This window comes from Pseudorasbora parva, chromosome 20 (assembly GCF_024679245.1).
Source record: "Pseudorasbora parva isolate DD20220531a chromosome 20, ASM2467924v1, whole genome shotgun sequence".
Classification (NCBI taxonomy): domain Eukaryota; kingdom Metazoa; phylum Chordata; class Actinopteri; order Cypriniformes; family Gobionidae; genus Pseudorasbora; species Pseudorasbora parva.
The window spans coordinates 1,929,469-1,945,767 of record NC_090191.1 but is presented as its reverse complement, the minus strand read 5'-3'; the positions used below and the strand labels follow the sequence as shown (position 1 = coordinate 1,945,767).

The following is a 16,299-nucleotide window of genomic DNA, read 5'->3' as shown; positions in this document are numbered from 1 at the left end:
TAGTGCTAGTCCTGAGCTGGTTTTAGCCGGTCCTGAGCTGGTCTAGTGCTAGTCCTGAGATGGTGTAGTGCTAGTCCTGAGCTGGTTTTAGCCGGTCCTGAGCTGGTCTAGTGCCAGTCCTGAGCTGGTCAAGTGCTAGTCCTGAGCTGGTCTAGTGCTAGTCCTGAGTGGGTTTAAGCCGGTCCTGAGCTGGTCTAGTGCTAGTCCTGAGCTGGTTTTAGCCGGTCCTGAGCTGGTCTAGTGCTAGTCCTGAGTGGGTTTAAGCCGGTCCTGAGCTGGTCTAGTGCTAGTCCTGAGCTGGTTTGAGCTGGTTTAAGCCGGTCCTGAGCTGGTCTAGTGCTAGTCCTGAGTGGCTTTAAGCCGGTCCTGAGCTGGTCTAGTGCTAGTCCTGAGTGGGTTTAAGCCGGTCCTGAGCTGGTCTAGTGCTAGTCCTGAGCTGGTCTAGTGCTAGTCCTGAGCTGGTTTGAGCTGGTTTTAAGCCGGTCCTGAGCTGGTCAAGTGCTAGTCCTGAGCTGGTCTAGTGCTAGTCCTGAGCTGGTTTAAGACGGTCCTGAGCTGGTCTAGTGCTAGTCCTGAGCTGGTTTGAGCTGGTTTAAGCCGGTCCTGAGCTGGTCTAGTGCTAGTCCTGAGCTGGTTTTGGCCGGTCCTGAGCTGGCCTAGTGCTAGTCCTGAGTGGGTTTAAGCCGGTCCTGAGCTGGTCTAGTGCTAGTCCTGAGCTGGTCTAGTGCTAGTCCTGAGCTGGTTTGAGCTGGCTTAAGCCGGTCCTGAGCTGGTCAAGTGCTGGTACTGAACTGATTTAAGCCAGTCCTGAGCTGGTCTAGTGCTAGTCCTGAGCTGGTTTGAGCTGGCTTAAGCCAGTCCTGAGCTGGCTTAAGCCAGTCCTGAGCTGGTCAAGTGCTGGTACTGAACTGATTTAAGCCGGTCCTGAGCTGGTCAAATGCTGGTCCTGAGCTGGTCTAGTGCTAGTCCTGAGCTGGTTTAAGCCGGTCCTGAGCTGGTTTGAGCCGGTCCTGAGCTGGTCTAGTGCTAGTCCTAAACTGTTCAAGTGTTAGTCCTGAGCTGGTTTAAGCCGGTCCTGAGCTGGTTTGAGCTGGTCCTGAACTGGAGCTAGTTTCTTAGGACCAGCACTTGAACAGCAGTGTTGCCAGATTGGGTGGGTTCCTGCTTAATTGGGCAGTTTTATAAACTCAAACCGAAGCTCTCGACACTATGCCGCCGCCGCCGCCGTGCTGAAGAAGCGCCGCGGACAGACGGAGCTTTCCTCACTCTTCCTCTTCTCTCGTTCAGTCACGCTAAGAACCGCGGTGGACAGAGAATACTAGAGTAAGTTAGATGAGCGAACTCGGGTTGCTGGATATCTTCAATGTAAAAGAAAAGGAAAAGAGCGAGATCTTTGTTATGTAGGCAGCTATATCAAACTGCAGAAATTCAGCAAACGGTTGTGCCTCCAGTTCAGGATGTAAAATGGATCACCTCCTCTAGAGGTCGACCAATTCATTGGTTTTGCAGATGAATCAGCACCGAGAGCTGATTGGTGGAACAAAAATCAATCCCGATAGTTTTTCAGATAGTTAAATTGAGATGTAATTGTTCTAAGTCAATGTGAGATTTCCTGCTGTAACTGTGGGGGAATAAATAAATACATTTGCATGTCAACTGAAGGATGTTGTTCACTTTGAGTGACTTTTGATGAAAAATCATTGCAGCCACACAAGGTCTCTGATTGGAATAAATTAAAGAGACTATTAACTGGCGTAGAATCCTATTGTACATAAAGCAAGATTGATCTATTTTTCATCATTAAAGGGGGGGGGGGGGGGGGGCGCGGTGAAATGCTGTTTCACGCATACTGAGCTTTCCACTGTTAAAGACTTGGATTCCCATCCTAAACATAGAAAAGTTTCAAAAACTAATGTTGGACGTTTGATGGAGTATTTCTGTGTCAAAAATACTCCTTCCGGTTTCTCACAAGTTTCGGCGAGTTTTTTTCGAGTATGGGTCGGCTTGACGTTAATAGAGCGGAAGGTCCTTGTATGGGCCGTACGGCTCTTCTCCCGGTAGGGTGCGCGCGCGTGACTAGAGCGAGAGAGGAAATGCACGCCCATAAACACTCTCAGCTGCAGATCCAGTCGTCCGTGAACACTAATGTCGGTTATAGTCCGCGCCGCGCTCCACTTCATTCCTCCACTTTGACATTAAGCGACTTCAACGCTTCAGCACAGCACTCCGGGAAGGCAGCGCTGCATTTGAACCGATTTGAACGCAGAAATGACGAGAAGCTTCACAACATCGCTTCAGTCCAGACCTGGTACAAACCTGATGAAAAATCAATGTTAAATCTCAACATTGATTCAATGATATTTTAATTGATGCATTGACATTGATTCAACGCTGATTCACTGTTTGTCTGCTATCTGGGCTCTGACCTTGAGAAAGCAATTCATGCTTTTATTAGCTCAAGATTAGATTATTGTAATGCGCTTTATGCTGATGTCTCACAGTCGTCACTCAGGCGCCTTCAGCTGCTGCTTCTTATAACCAACACAAGCAAACGTGAGCATACAACCCCAACTCTCCCATCGCTCCACTGGTTTCCAGTTTCTTTTAGAGTTGATTTTAAGATTCTGTTGTCTGTTTTTAAAGCTCTCAATGGCCTTTCCTCACCTTATATAACTGAGATCCTGGCTATGCGTCGGCCAAACAGGGCTCTTAGGTCATCAAATCAACTCTTGCTGGATGTCCCACGGTCACGGTACAAACATTGGGGTGATCAGGCTTTTTCTGTAGCTGGGCCCAGACTCTGGAATAAGCTCACTGATCTGGGCCTAAATAAATAAGCTTAAAACTTATTCATTTAGACTGGATTTTAATATCTAGCAGTTGGTGTATGGAAGCAGAAAAGACTAATTAATATTTCACGCAAAAAACCCAATGCACACACGTGTAGACAATTTCACATGCATGAAACCAAATTTACATTCGTAAACCAACTATTTACGTGCGAAAAATAAAATTATATATTCATAAAATATATTTCCCCAAATGCAAAACACAGATTTACAACTGTGCATAAAAACTTTCGAATGTTTACCAGTTTGTTAATTAACAAATCAAATTGTGCAAACCTCTGCTTAGCCCCATGATGAACTGTGGGCAAAGGCTGATGATGTAACACCACTTGTAATCCTTGGTGATTTCAGCATCCACCTGGACAAACTGTACGCTACAGAGTTTCACTCCCTTCTATCCTCATTCGATCTCAAACTTCTTACCACCTCACACACACACAAATCTGGCAACCAACTTGACCTCGTCTACATACGCAACTGCACTACAGAAAACACTTTGGTCAAACCCTTACACTTCTCTGATCATTACTTCATCACATTTAATCTACATCTCACTACTCATACACTTCCACCTCCTCTACCAGTTAGTTTCAGACGAAACCTGCGTTCTCTTTCTCCCTCTCACCTCTCCTCCGTTGTGTCATCCTCTCTTCCGTCACCCACACAATTCTCCTCTATGGATGTCAACACTGCAACAGACACTTTATGTTCCACTTTAACCACTTGTCTAGATACTATCTGCCCTTTGTCTTCTAGGCCAGCTCGCGCTACTCCCTCTAACCCTTGGTTATCTGATGTTCTTCGTGAACACCGGACCAAACTTAGGGCAGCAGAGAGAAAATGGCGCAAATCAAACGACCCATCTGACCTGAGTAAGTACCAATCTCTGCTCATTTCCTTCTCACAGGACGTCCATACAGCTAAATCCTCATATTTCCACAACAAAATCAACAGCACCTCAGATTCACGCACACTTTTCAGAACTTTCACCTCTCTCCTCTGTCCCCCTCCACCACCTCCCACCACCTCTCTATCTGCAGACGATCTTGCCCATTTTTTTACAGATAAAACCACACTCATCAGCAGTCAGTTCACACCTCCACACACACACACTTTTGAATCAGCCACATCCACACCCAAACATCTTCTCTCCTCCTTCTCTACACTCACTGAGGACGAAGTATCTAAGCTTCTCCTCTCCAGCCATCCCACTACCTGTCCTCTAGATCCCATCCCCTCACATCTCCTACAAGCCATCTCCCCTACACTCTTACCAGCACTCACACACATCATCAACACATCTCTCTGCACCGGCATCTTCCCCACCACATTCAAGCAGGCTCGGGTAACCCCACTGCTTAAAAAACCCACATTAGACACATCACTTGTAGAGAACTACGGACCTGTTTCTCTCCTACCATTCATAGCGAAAACACTTGAAAGAGTTGTCTTCAACCAGGTCTCATCTTTCCTCTGAGATGGCATTATTGTCAGTTACTGAAGCCCTGCGGCTAGCATCCAAATCATCAGTCCTCATCCTCCTTGATCTATCTGCTGCCTTTGACACTGTGAATCATCAGATTCTTCACATTCCACATCTCAGACAGCTCGGTCATGCAGGTTTGTATTGCACAACATCAGGAAAATCAGACCGTTCCTTACGGAGCATGCAACACAGCTTCTTGTCCAAGCCCTGGTCATTTCTAGACTTGACTATTGCAATGCGCTTCTGGCTGGACTTCAATCTTGTGCAATCAAACCGCTGCAAATGATCCAGAACGCTGCAGCACGTCTCGTATTCAATGAGCCCAAAAGGGCTCATGCCACACCTCTATTCATCTCTCTGCATTGGCTACCACTCGCTGCCCGGATCAAATTCAAAGTCCTGACTCTTGCTCATGGATCTTCCACAAGCTCAGCACCAGCATACTTCGACTCACTCCTACGCGTCTACACACCCACCAGAAGCCTTCGCTCAGCTAATGAGAGGAGGCTTGTGGTACCATCACAGAGAGGCATGAAATCCCTCTCCAGAACTTTTTCTTTCATTGTTCCTGGTTGGTGGAGCGATCTTCCGTCCTCCATACGCACGACAGAATCACTCGCTTCATTCAAAAGACAGGTAAAAACTCATCTCTTCCATGAGCACTTCATCTTACATTTTAAAAAAACCCTCTTCCTCCTCTATTTCTCTTTTCTTCTTTCCTTTTCTTTCTGGTTTTTGCTACTCTGAGTAGTATACAAATCTTGGTATTTAGGGCACGTTTTGCGTTTTCTTTGCCTCTTCTTGACGGATCGCTTCCTGTTCTCCTGAGTTGTAAGTCACTTTTGATAAAAGCGTCGGCTAAATGCATAAATGTAAATATCAATGAATGACACATGTTGGCAGTGGTGTGTGATTCTTAACGTGTGTGAAATGCCTGTTAATTATGTTGCTTATTCCGATCTCTTATATTGGGCACTTTTCCCTCTTAAATTGGCTCATTCTTACTGTTGACATTGAAAATGATGCACGTGTTTTTCTGAGGGTTTGCTGTTGTGACAGTTTCCACCTGGACATTTTTGTCATATTTGATCAATCAACATCATGTTCTAAAGAGATAAAAATGGTACTTATCAACTTTGAATGGTATGGTAATAAAGTGATATCACATTATTTGAGCAGTTAGAGTTTTGGGCATTTTTTTACTTGGAGTAGGCGGGTTTTGCTGAGCTTTTGGGCTGGAAATCGTCGACCCAATCTGGTAACAATGTTGACCAGCTTAAACCAGCTCAAACCCGCTGCCATGCTTTAAAACATACCTAACCAGCATGTGCTGTTTTTGACATGAGGGACAAAAGGGATTTGATGGTGAGGAGATTTTCCCATCAGTTAATTGACGTGTGATAATATCAGTATCGTCGGCGAGGCTTTTAAATCGCTAATTCTAAACCAAAAGTAAAATGCGCACGGCAGATCGACATTCATAACGGTGTGAGGAGAGGAGAGCGAGTGCTTTCAATGAAATCCGGTGGAAGTTGAGTTGAGCTTCCATAGAAATGAATTGTGTGCGCATTTTACTTTCGGTTTGAATTAGTGCCAATTCAGGGATTGCTGGACTGATGAATAATAAGATGTTTGACTAATGACCAACATTATCCTTAATGAAACACAAAACAAGCCAATACAATCAAAAGCGCTTTTATATTTCGCTTTGAAACCAAATCTTCCGTCATCATCTTGTCAGTCAGTTTTTCTGCTTGTTTTCTCAGTGACTTACATTTTAGGAAGTCGTCTCTGGTCCTGGGAACAATGTTGGTGAAAGTGACTGTGGAAATCAACAGACATGAAGAGTGTGATCATCATATCAAGAGGAAATGATCCCTGCATCCGTTCCTAAGACATTTCTAATATGATCTTCTACATGATATGAGATGATGGAGGATGATTTCTGAGAGCAGATGAATCTCCAGGACTTTACCTCTGTCAGAGATCTTCTTCAGCTCCTCTTTGCAGAAATCCTCCAGTTTGTCCTTCAGCTGACGGACAGATTCTGTCACGCCATCAAAAGAGGAGAGAGAACTGAAGAGATTGTCATTGACGTCTGTAGATTCAGGAGGAGCTGAGAGAGACTGGAAACTCTACAGGAAACAGAAATCAAAGCTCATCACCTCCACACTTCAGCCAATAACCTGCACTACTGTCAGATCTCATCTTTAGTAACTCTCCTCAATCCAGCACTTTCACAGCCTCAGCTTCAGTCTTCTCATATTCATTATATCATGTTAGAGCGATAACGTTCTAGGACAATACTTGATGATCAAACATCTGGCAATAACATAAACGTCAAGTGCATCAATGGCGTCGCATGACAGGGTTGAGTAGATTTGATCAGGAAAAGCAGTTCAAAGGCAACGAGATGATTGACCATTATTTATAACTTTTCAGCAGTGGCTTTGAAATTCACAAGGACTCTTAAGGTGATGATACACAGGACAGCTTTTTGAGTGATGTTGCTTGACCCCATTGACTTCCATAGTGTGTTTAAAAAAACTACCAGAGACTGTTTGTCAGGGCCATGCAGAGACCGCTGGAGGGGCAGGTGCTCAAAGTATAAAAGGGGCTCATGGAACAAGGCTTTTAATCGGGCTGTGCTCAAGATATCAATACAGCAATATATTGTGACACATTACAGTGTTTCAACACGGATGTTTCTGTATTGATTTGGCAGCAAATGCTGTGATGCAGTTTTGAAAAGAAACCTTTAAAAGGTCAAAAGTTTAAAAAAAAAATTAAAAGAAAAAAATATATATGAATAACTCTGGGATTAGAAACGGTTATACTTATGATTCTGTTATACAGTAGTAATAGTAAAGAACAGCTGTTATAGTAAACTGTAGGTAGGACATGGTCACTATTCAAAATCAACGTGGCCCGTTACGTACAGTACTGAATAGTTTTATTTAACGTCAGGTCAGTATCTGTGGCTATTTTCATGGCAAAAAACTGAATTACAAATATACAAGAGTTACATTTATGCAATAAAAATAAAAACCAAGCAACAAAAAAAACAGCAATATTATACCAGATTTTTAACATTAACTTCTAAAACCTTTTAATCTTAAATTCCTAAATCAATCCTTTAGTGGGTTTGCTGCCTTTGCTGCTGATACTGCTGGAGTATATCTCAGACTATAGACATTAAAACAAGCGCTAACACTTTACATCAGACTGACATGACACGTCACGAATATGAAGGAGTTTTTATGCATGTTTATGACAACTGTCATTAAGTGTCATTCGCTCAATTATGTCATTTTTAATGCAAAGATGACATAATGTGAGACGTCTTGTTAGTGATAGTGACAAACTTTAACATTTTGAAAGTTGTCATAACAAACACATCTCACATAATGTCATCTTTGCACACCATCTCAAGGTCAGGTTTTGTGGTTTAAATAGGTTGAAGCATTGATAATATGCAGCCTCAGCTCCTGTTTATAGACTTCACTGTCAAAGGTGTAAGTGCATCTCTTTCAGAAGAAGAAGATCAGATGAGAGTCTGACTGATGATTATATAATAACCCAACACACAGATCAACACTTCAGTCAACGGCTCATTCTGCTCTCATGAAATGTTTCTCTGTGAGTCTCTCGTTCTTCTAGATCTCTGTTACCTGCAGGAAATGGATGTGATCCAGTGTGTGTGAAAGCTGCTCCAGCTCAACATCTCTCCTCTTCAGATCTTTTATCTCCTGCTTCAGTCGCTCCAGACGTTCTTCAGCTCGACTCACTGCAGTCTTTTCCTGATCTCTGATCCGCTGTGTGGCATCAGAGCGGCTTCTCTCAATGGAGCGGATGAACTCAGTGAAAATCTTCTCACTGTCCTCCACTGCTGTCTGTGCCGAGCGCTGTAAGGACACACATCACAATCACACAGAGGCTTCAGTGAGTCCTGACTGAGACTTCTCAAACTGCTCTTCTTCTCCAGACTCACCTTATGAGCCTCCACAGCCTCTCTCAGCTGCTGAAGATCTTTCTCTCTCTGCTGGATTCTCTGCTGGAACGACCTCTGTGTCTCCTTCAGCTGGTGCTAAAGAACCGATGACAGCAGAAACATCACATAAATCATCTAGTAAACAGATATGAATCCAGTATCAGTGAAGTGGTGAGACTGAGAGGTTAAAGATCTTGCATGGTAAGATTATAGGTGCCAGCATTATTTCATCAACGCCTAGTTTTATAGGGAGAGTTCACCCACAAATGTAAATGTGTTCATCGTTTACTCATCCTCTTGTCTTTCCAAACGTGCATGATTTTCTCTTGCAGAACACAAAAGAAGATATTCTGAAGAATGTCTGTTTCTCGAGCCCAAATCAAATATGATAAAACGTCAAAAACATCAAACCTCACTGGCTCATGCATGTCACATGATTAAACATGACACCATATTTGATTTTTCTCGACACAAGTTGGGTCCCAATTCAGAGGCTGCATCCTTTAAAGGCCTCATTTGAAGGATCGTTGCATCACCCAATTCGAAAGCTCCTTCAGATGCGGCCTCTAAATGTGTCCCCAATGTGACGGTCTTGCCTGGGCGGTGTGCACAATGAGGAAATAACACGTGGAAATGAAGGATCCAAGCAAGAAAGAATAAATCAGTTCCACAGCATATCTCGTTAGTTCTGCTCTTTATTTAAAACTATTTTCTCTTTTAATCCTTTTAAACTCATGCTTTGTGATCGTATAGTGGACTGTTTTAGAAAGAGAGAAGTTATAATAAACATTTTCAATGAATTAATCACAAATCAACTCAATGAAAGACAGAACAATTCAATTAAGTTCCATATAAAGGAAAACATCCCCACCTAGCGGTGAACATGCGTGAAAATGTGAACGTGGTTCATGTAGGTTGTCTACAAACCAGAAGGTTGGTGGTTCAATCCCCGGTTCCACCTGACCAAGTGTCGAAGTGTCCATGAGCAAGACACCTAACCCCAGCTGCTCCCGACGAGCTGGATGGCGCCTTACATGGCTGACATCGCCGTCGGTGTATGAATGGGTGAATGTGAGGCAAAAATGTAAAGCACTTTGGATAAAAGCGCTATATAAATGCAGTCCATCCGTCCCTTGTTTCTTGTGAAATAAAGACGAAACCAGAAGGATCCTTTGGGCCTTGCCTACTCTAGAATTCATTGTGCGCCGGGGACAGCAGGATTTTTTCAAGTATTGGGTTTCAACTTACTCAAATATCTAATGATACAAATGTAAAAAATAAAAAACATTTAAGTGGTTCAAATGCTTAAACGTTACTTAAACTTAATGATTATTTCAGTCTTAATGAGTCTACTCCCCGAGGATACTGTTATACACACGAGAGCCCCGTCTGATTGGTCGTGGCGGTGGTGTTGCACCTATCTATAGAGATATTCTTAATGTTTCTCAGAAAACAGGACACAGGTTTAATTCATTTGAAGTGTTTGTGCGGTTCCACCTGACCAAGTGTCGAGGTGTCCATGAGCAAGACACCTAACCCCAGCTGCTCCCGACGAGCTGGATGAGCCTTACATGGCTGACACCGCCGTCGGTGTGTGAATGGGTGAATGTGAGGCGATATGTAAAGCGCTTTGGATGGCCATAGGGTCTGCTGAAAGCGCAATATAAATGCAGTCCATTTACCATAAAGCGATAAAGTTCTGTGTGTTCGCTCAGCGGCTGCTGTGAAACTTGTTCACACACTGCAAGAGTAAAGCGTTTCTGCAGAATAAAACCAGACACAGAGGCTAACGCAGATATGACGCAACAGACAGGAGACGCCCTCACACGCCTCGGGTCATTGGTTAAAATGGCCATTTTCTCACGGTTTACAAATAGTTGGAAACATTTGGGATATTGTAAGAACTCAATTCAGCAAAATATACAACACTGGCCTAGTGGTTTTTGGATATTTTACTGAAAATATATTACATAGTGCACCTTTAACTATTAAGTTACAGTTTTATTAATCATTTATCTCTCAGTTTATGTATATTGTGTAAACATTTTGCATGATTATTTCATGCTGGAAATAATTGGGACTCATTTTTCACATAACTAACAGTTTATTCATACAATATTTTTATTATATAGTTTTAGCTTGCTGGTGTCAAGAGTTAAAGTTAAAGTTCATACCTGTTTCTCTGTCCTCTGAGCTGCTGCTGATACAGTGTCATGGTTTTTATGTTCATCCATCGTACACAGCACACATATACACGTCTGATCAGTGCGGCAGAAAACCTCCAGGAGTTTATCGTGTGTTTGGCAGATCATCTCCTGCAGTCGTCCAGTGGCTTCAGTCAGATTGTGTCTCTTTCCTTTAAACCAACTCTCATGTTGTTGAAGGTGATTCTGACAGTAAGAGTTCAGACACACCAGACAGGACTTGACGGCTTTGTGTTTTCTTCCAGTACAGACGTCACACTGCACATCTCCAGCTCCAGCGTAACAGTCATCAGGAAGTTTAGTCTTCTTCAGTTTGTCCACCACTTCAGCCAGCATGGTGTTTTTAGCTAAAGCAGGTCTTGGACTGAAGGTCTGTCTGCACTGAGGGCAGCTGTAGACGCTCATCTGATCCTCCTGATCCCAGCAGCCCGTAATACAGATCTTACAGTAACTGTGTCCACAGGGAATGGCCACTGGATCCTTCAGGAGATCCAGACACACTGGACACAGGAACTCATCCTGAGAAATTCTGGCTTCTGCCATTTTACTGCGTGAATACAGAGACACAAACACTCAACAGCTCAACTTCACTTAAGTTTCTGTTTCCCTGAACTCGTGTGATTCCTGTTTCCTGGTTCTGTGTTTTAGTGACGTGTGCAAAAGTCTGATCATAAAGTCACAGATCATAAAACGTCCTCTAGATGTCAGTCTCACACAGACACTCAAAGAATATAAGTTACAGAGGATCATAACAATGACAGTGATTAATATGCTTAAAACTATCTGTCCTCTTAAATGCCATTGGAATTCAGTGCATTGTAATCTTTTTCACCCTAAAAACTAAGAACAGAAACACATTTCAGTTTAATTCATGTTAATACCCCTTATGTTCCTGCAAGCAGTGGCTCTTTTTATTCAAAGCACAGGCTTGTTCCATTAAACCCAAACATTCAAATTATAGTAGGGAGGTTCAGTGACTTTTGACTTCAAGTCATGATGCAAAGGTCCCCTTTGGTATGGAAGTACCTTAGGGTCATACAAATAAATTTATCCTAAGACACAAGTGAGATCACACTTTTTATCAGAAATAAACAGGTTTTTTTCAAAAATGGCCGCCAATGTGCCGAAAATACTCTAGAGCCCATATCTTTGCTTCTCTTATCGCTATAATGACAAATTTGGTGTCAAAGTGTACATTTATGGGGTCAGGGAATCCAATAAAATTGGTTTCAGGTTTAAAAAAACTAAATATTTCCCCATACTATGACAACTGGGGGTAAAAATGCGCATTTCCCATAAAAATGATGTCATCAGAGTGACTTTTTAATTATATTTTCCTTCAAAAACTTTAATTTTGTATTTAAGCAGTGCAGCTACTTCTATACATTACATTTGTCCTAAGTAGCATGAGATTTCGACCAGTCAGGAGTAGCCTATAGCAGATCAGTTCCTGCAACAACACATCCCATCTGCACCAGGAGCTGTGACAATAAGCTCTCCTACGGCCTAAGGTGGTTCTCCACATTCAAACGAGCCTGTACTCAGTTGTCATTGCAGCCAGCGTTGAGAATGAAGATTGGCAGAGGTAAGTGGTAGGAAAGGGGAGCCGTATTCCCATGGTCTTGGCAGTGAGTTCATCTGAATAAGGAACAACATCGAGTCTATGAAACAGGTCAAATCTCCACGAAGCTCAAGCATATCGGTGAGAACACGCGTGTGGAGGGTCCGAGAGCTCTGGCATTTCATCAGAAATATCTTCATCTGTGTCTGAAGATGAACGAAGGTCTGACGGGTTTGGAGCGACACGAGGGCGAGGACGTTTCATCTCCGGGTGAACTAACCCTTTAAATTAATGTTCACTTTTCTTAGATTCATTTTTATCTGCTGATGTAATGTTTCTGATGTATCTGAATTTTAAGTTTTAACATTGCTGAAAACACTGTTGTAATTAATGTCTGAATTACTGTTCTCAGTGGGTTGAACAGACCGATGGCCATTGAGAAAACTGTTATAGGAATATGAAATACTGTTAATACAGTGTTTTCACTTGAAGTCAGCATTATTCAAAGATAAAAAATAAAGTACTAGTGTTTTGCACTGTTGCATTGTAATTTAAAAGTGAATAAATGCTTTGTATGGAGATGCTGGTTTTGCCATTACTAAATATTTTTGTCTAAAGTTTAGTCTATTTAAAAATATGTAGATAACTGGGCGGTCATCTCCATGGTAACAGCAGCTGTTCTGGTTGGTGGATATGGTTCACGTGATGCGTCGTTTGAAATGTCTCCCGCTGCAGTGAAGAGGAGGTCAAGACAAGAAAAGTGAAGTTACCAAAGTCACTTTGTTCTTTTTTGAAGTAAACGTTTGCCTATATGGTAGCTGATTCACTGCCTCTTGAACTTGAAACAATTTCTCCCTCACACATGTAGGGACTGGGCCACATATATTAATAAATTAAATTAGCTCAATAGGGAATTATGGGGATTAATATTTCATTATTTATTATTAATCATAACTGGTTATGATCAAACTATAAATCTTCAAATCACCCAATAGGACATATTACCTAACCTAGGTATTTAAGCAATATAAATTTGGTTAACAACAATGGATTGCAATTAACGAATATATATTAAATCATTACAGAATAACCTTTACAGAATTAATTCAAAACTCATCTGATCCGTTCTTTTAACGAACGATCAGTACAATCCATCATAAAAGTGCATCCATCCTTTAAAAAAAGTGCATCTGTCAATCATAAAAGTTATACATAAGGGTTTAATAAAGGCCTTCTAAAGCAATGGGATGCGTTTGTGTAAGAAATAGTTCCATATTTTAAACTTTATAAACTAAAATAACTAGCTTCCGACAGTACGGCCGTATGCAACGATTTACTTAAAGAGGAACCCTTGACTCAAGCAATGTGGGTATCTTTTATGATGATAGATGCACTTTTATGGACTTTAAAGCATAAACAGACATTCACTGCCATTATAAAGCTTGGAAGAGACAGGACATTTTTAATATAACTGATTATATTAGTCTGAAATAAAGTCATATACACTTAAGATGACCTTTGGGGTGAGGAAATCATGGGCTAATTTTCATTTTAAGGTGATCTACCACTTTAAAGCATTAGTTCCCCCAAAATTTTAAATTCTGTCATCATTTACTTCCTTTTTTCTATTCTTTCATGATAATTTTCTAACTACCATGCTGTCATAACTATAAAACCTGTCAATAAGTAATTTGAATTGGTATGCACATATTTGTGCTTTATTATAAATAAATAGTTTTGGACCAATAATCTTCCTAGACAAGAACTACACCTGTTTTCTATATCATATACATACCTATTTTGCTGCAGAACAGAAAGAAGTGTCACCTGTCAGCCTTGGTTTCATTCTAGAGGATTGTTAAAAATCATGTTGATGCAGCTGTTGAAGACAGAGACATCAGACAGGTCACATTTTCTGTGCAAAACAAATGAGGTCAACATTTTCAGAAAAAAGGGTTCATGAAACAATTGTGTCTTTGAATCTGGATTACTACCCAATACAAATCAGACACAACGATTAAGTAGTGCAATAAGATTACAATTTGGTGAATGAACAATTAATTAACGAAGGGAAGAGAAAGTGTTAGCCTTACTCCGTCTGAAGCAGCCTGTCCCGGTGTTTTCCCTGTTCTCCGTTTCCCTGTCCCGGTGTTTTGCCTGTTCTCCGTTTCCCTGTCCCGGTGTTTTCCCTGTTCTCCGTTTCCCTGTCCCGGTGTTTTCCCTGTTCTCCGTTTCCCTGTCCCGGTGTTTTCCCTGTTCTCCGTTTCCCTGTCCCGGTGTTTTCCCTGTTCTCCGTTTCCCTGTCCCGGTGTTTTCCCTGTTCTCCGTTTCCCTGTCCCGGTGTTTTCCCTGTTCTCCGTTTCCCTGTCCCGGTGTTTTCTCTGTTCTCCGTTTCCCTGTCCCGGTGTTTTCCCTGTTCTCCGTTTCCCTGTCCCGGTGTTTTGCCTGTTCTCCGTTTCCCTGTCCCGGTGTTTTGCCTGTTCTCCGTTTCCCTGTCCCGGTGTTTTCCCTGTTCTCCGTTTCCCTGTCCCGGTGTTTTGCCTGTTCTCCGTTTCCCTGTCCCGGTGTTTTCCCTGTTCTCCGTTTCCCTGTCCCGGTGTTTTGCCTGTTCTCCGTTTCCCTGTCCCGGTGTTTTCCCTGTTCTCCGTTTCCCTGTCCTGGTGTTTTCCCTGTTCTCCGTTTCCCTGTCCCGGTGTTTTCTCTGTTCTCCGTTTCCCTGTCCCAGTGTTTTCCCTGTTCTCCGTTTCCCTGTCCCGGTGTTTTCTCTGTTCTCCGTTTCCCTGTCCCGGTGTTTTCCCTGTTCTCCGTTTCCCTGTCCCGGTGTTTTCCCTGTCCCGGTGTTTTCCCTGTTCTCCGTTTCCCTGTCCCGGTGTTTTCCCTGTTCTCCGTTTCCCTGTCCCGGTGTTTTGCCTGTTCTCCGTTTCCCTGTCCCGGTGTTTTCCCTGTTCTCCGTTTCCCTGTCCCGGTGTTTTGCCTGTTCTCCGTTTCCCTGTCCCGGTGTTTTGCCTGTTCTCCGTTTCCCTGTCCCGGTGTTTTCCCTGTTCTCCGTTTCCCTGTCCCGGTGTTTTCCCTGTTCTCCGTTTCCCTGTCCCGGTGTTTTGCCTGTTCTCCGTTTCCCTGTCCCGGTGTTTTCCCTGTTCTCCGTTTCCCTGTCCCGGTGTTTTCCCTGTTCTCCGTTTCCCTGTCCCGGTGTTTTCTCTGTTCTCCGTTTTCCTGTCCCGGTGTTTTCCCTGTTCTCCGTTTCCCTGTCCCGGTGTTTTCTCTGTTCTCCGTTTCCCTGTCCCGGTGTTTTCCCTGTTCTCCGTTTCCCTGTCCCGGTGTTTTCCCTGTTCTCCGTTTCCCTGTCCCGGTGTTTTCTCTGTTCTCCGTTTCCCTGTCCCGGTGTTTTCCCTGTTCTCCGTTTCCCTGTCCCGGTGTTTTGCCTGTTCTCAGTTTCCCTGTCCCGGTGTTTTGCCTGTTCTCCGTTTCCCTGTCCCGGTGTTTTCCCTGTTCTCCGTTTCCCTGTCCCGGTGTTTTGCCTGTTCTCCGTTTCCCTGTCCCGGTGTTTTCCCTGTTCTCCGTTTCCCTGTCCCGGTGTTTTCTCTGTTCTCCGTTTCCCTGTCCCGGTGTTTTCCCTGTTCTCCGTTTCCCTGTCCCGGTGTTTTCTCTGTTCTCCGTTTCCCTGTCCCGGTGTTTTGCCTGTTCTCTGTTTCCCTGTCCCGGTGTTTTCTCTGTTCTCCGTTTCCCTGTCCCGGTGTTTTGCCTGTTCTCTGTTTCCCTGTCCCGGTGTTTTCCCTGTTCTCCGTTTCCCTGTCCCGGTGTTTTCTCTGTTCTCCGTTTCCCTGTCCCGGTGTTTTGCCTGTTCTCTGTTTCCCTGTCCCGGTGTTTTCTCTGTTCTCCGTTTCCCTGTCCCGGTGTTTTCTCTGTTCTCCGTTTCCCTGTCCCGGTGTTTTCTCTGTTCTCCGTTTCCCTGTCCCGGTGTTTTGCCTGTTCTCCGTTTCCCTGTCCCGGTGTTTTCTCTGTTCTCCGTTTCCCTGTCCCGGTGTTTTCTCTGTTCTCCGTTTCCCTGTCCCGGTGTTTTGCCTGTTCTCTGTTTCCCTGTCCCGGTGTTTTGCCTGTTTTCCGTTTCCCTGTCCCGGTGTTTTCCCTGTTCTCCGTTTCCCTGTCCCGGTGTTTTCTCTGTTCTCTGTTTCCCTGTCCCGGTGTTTTGCCTGTTCTCCGTTTCCCTG

General features: G+C 43.5%; 1 protein-coding gene across 2 annotated transcripts in view; it reads right to left on the bottom strand.

The window, feature by feature from the left end:
- LOC137049643 (tripartite motif-containing protein 16-like) overlaps nt 1-11,425 on the bottom strand; it is a 14,680-nt gene extending 3,255 nt beyond the window's left edge. The window contains exons 1-6 of one of the 2 annotated variants that reach the window (XM_067428234.1): nt 10,501-11,425; nt 8,327-8,422; nt 8,007-8,240; nt 6,423-6,470; nt 6,311-6,326; nt 6,110-6,157 (exon numbers count right to left, since the gene is read on the bottom strand). In XM_067428234.1, coding sequence (XP_067284335.1) covers nt 6,110-6,157; nt 6,311-6,326; nt 6,423-6,470; nt 8,007-8,240; nt 8,327-8,422; nt 10,501-11,073 — 1,015 coding nt within the window. In that variant the 5' untranslated portion in view covers nt 11,074-11,425. Of the gene's footprint in view, nt 1-6,109; nt 6,158-6,310; nt 6,471-8,006; nt 8,241-8,326; nt 8,423-10,500 lie in introns of both variants that reach the window. The other variant, XM_067428233.1, reaches the window with a different exon arrangement.
- Between the last annotated feature and the right edge of the window lie 4,874 nt (nt 11,426-16,299).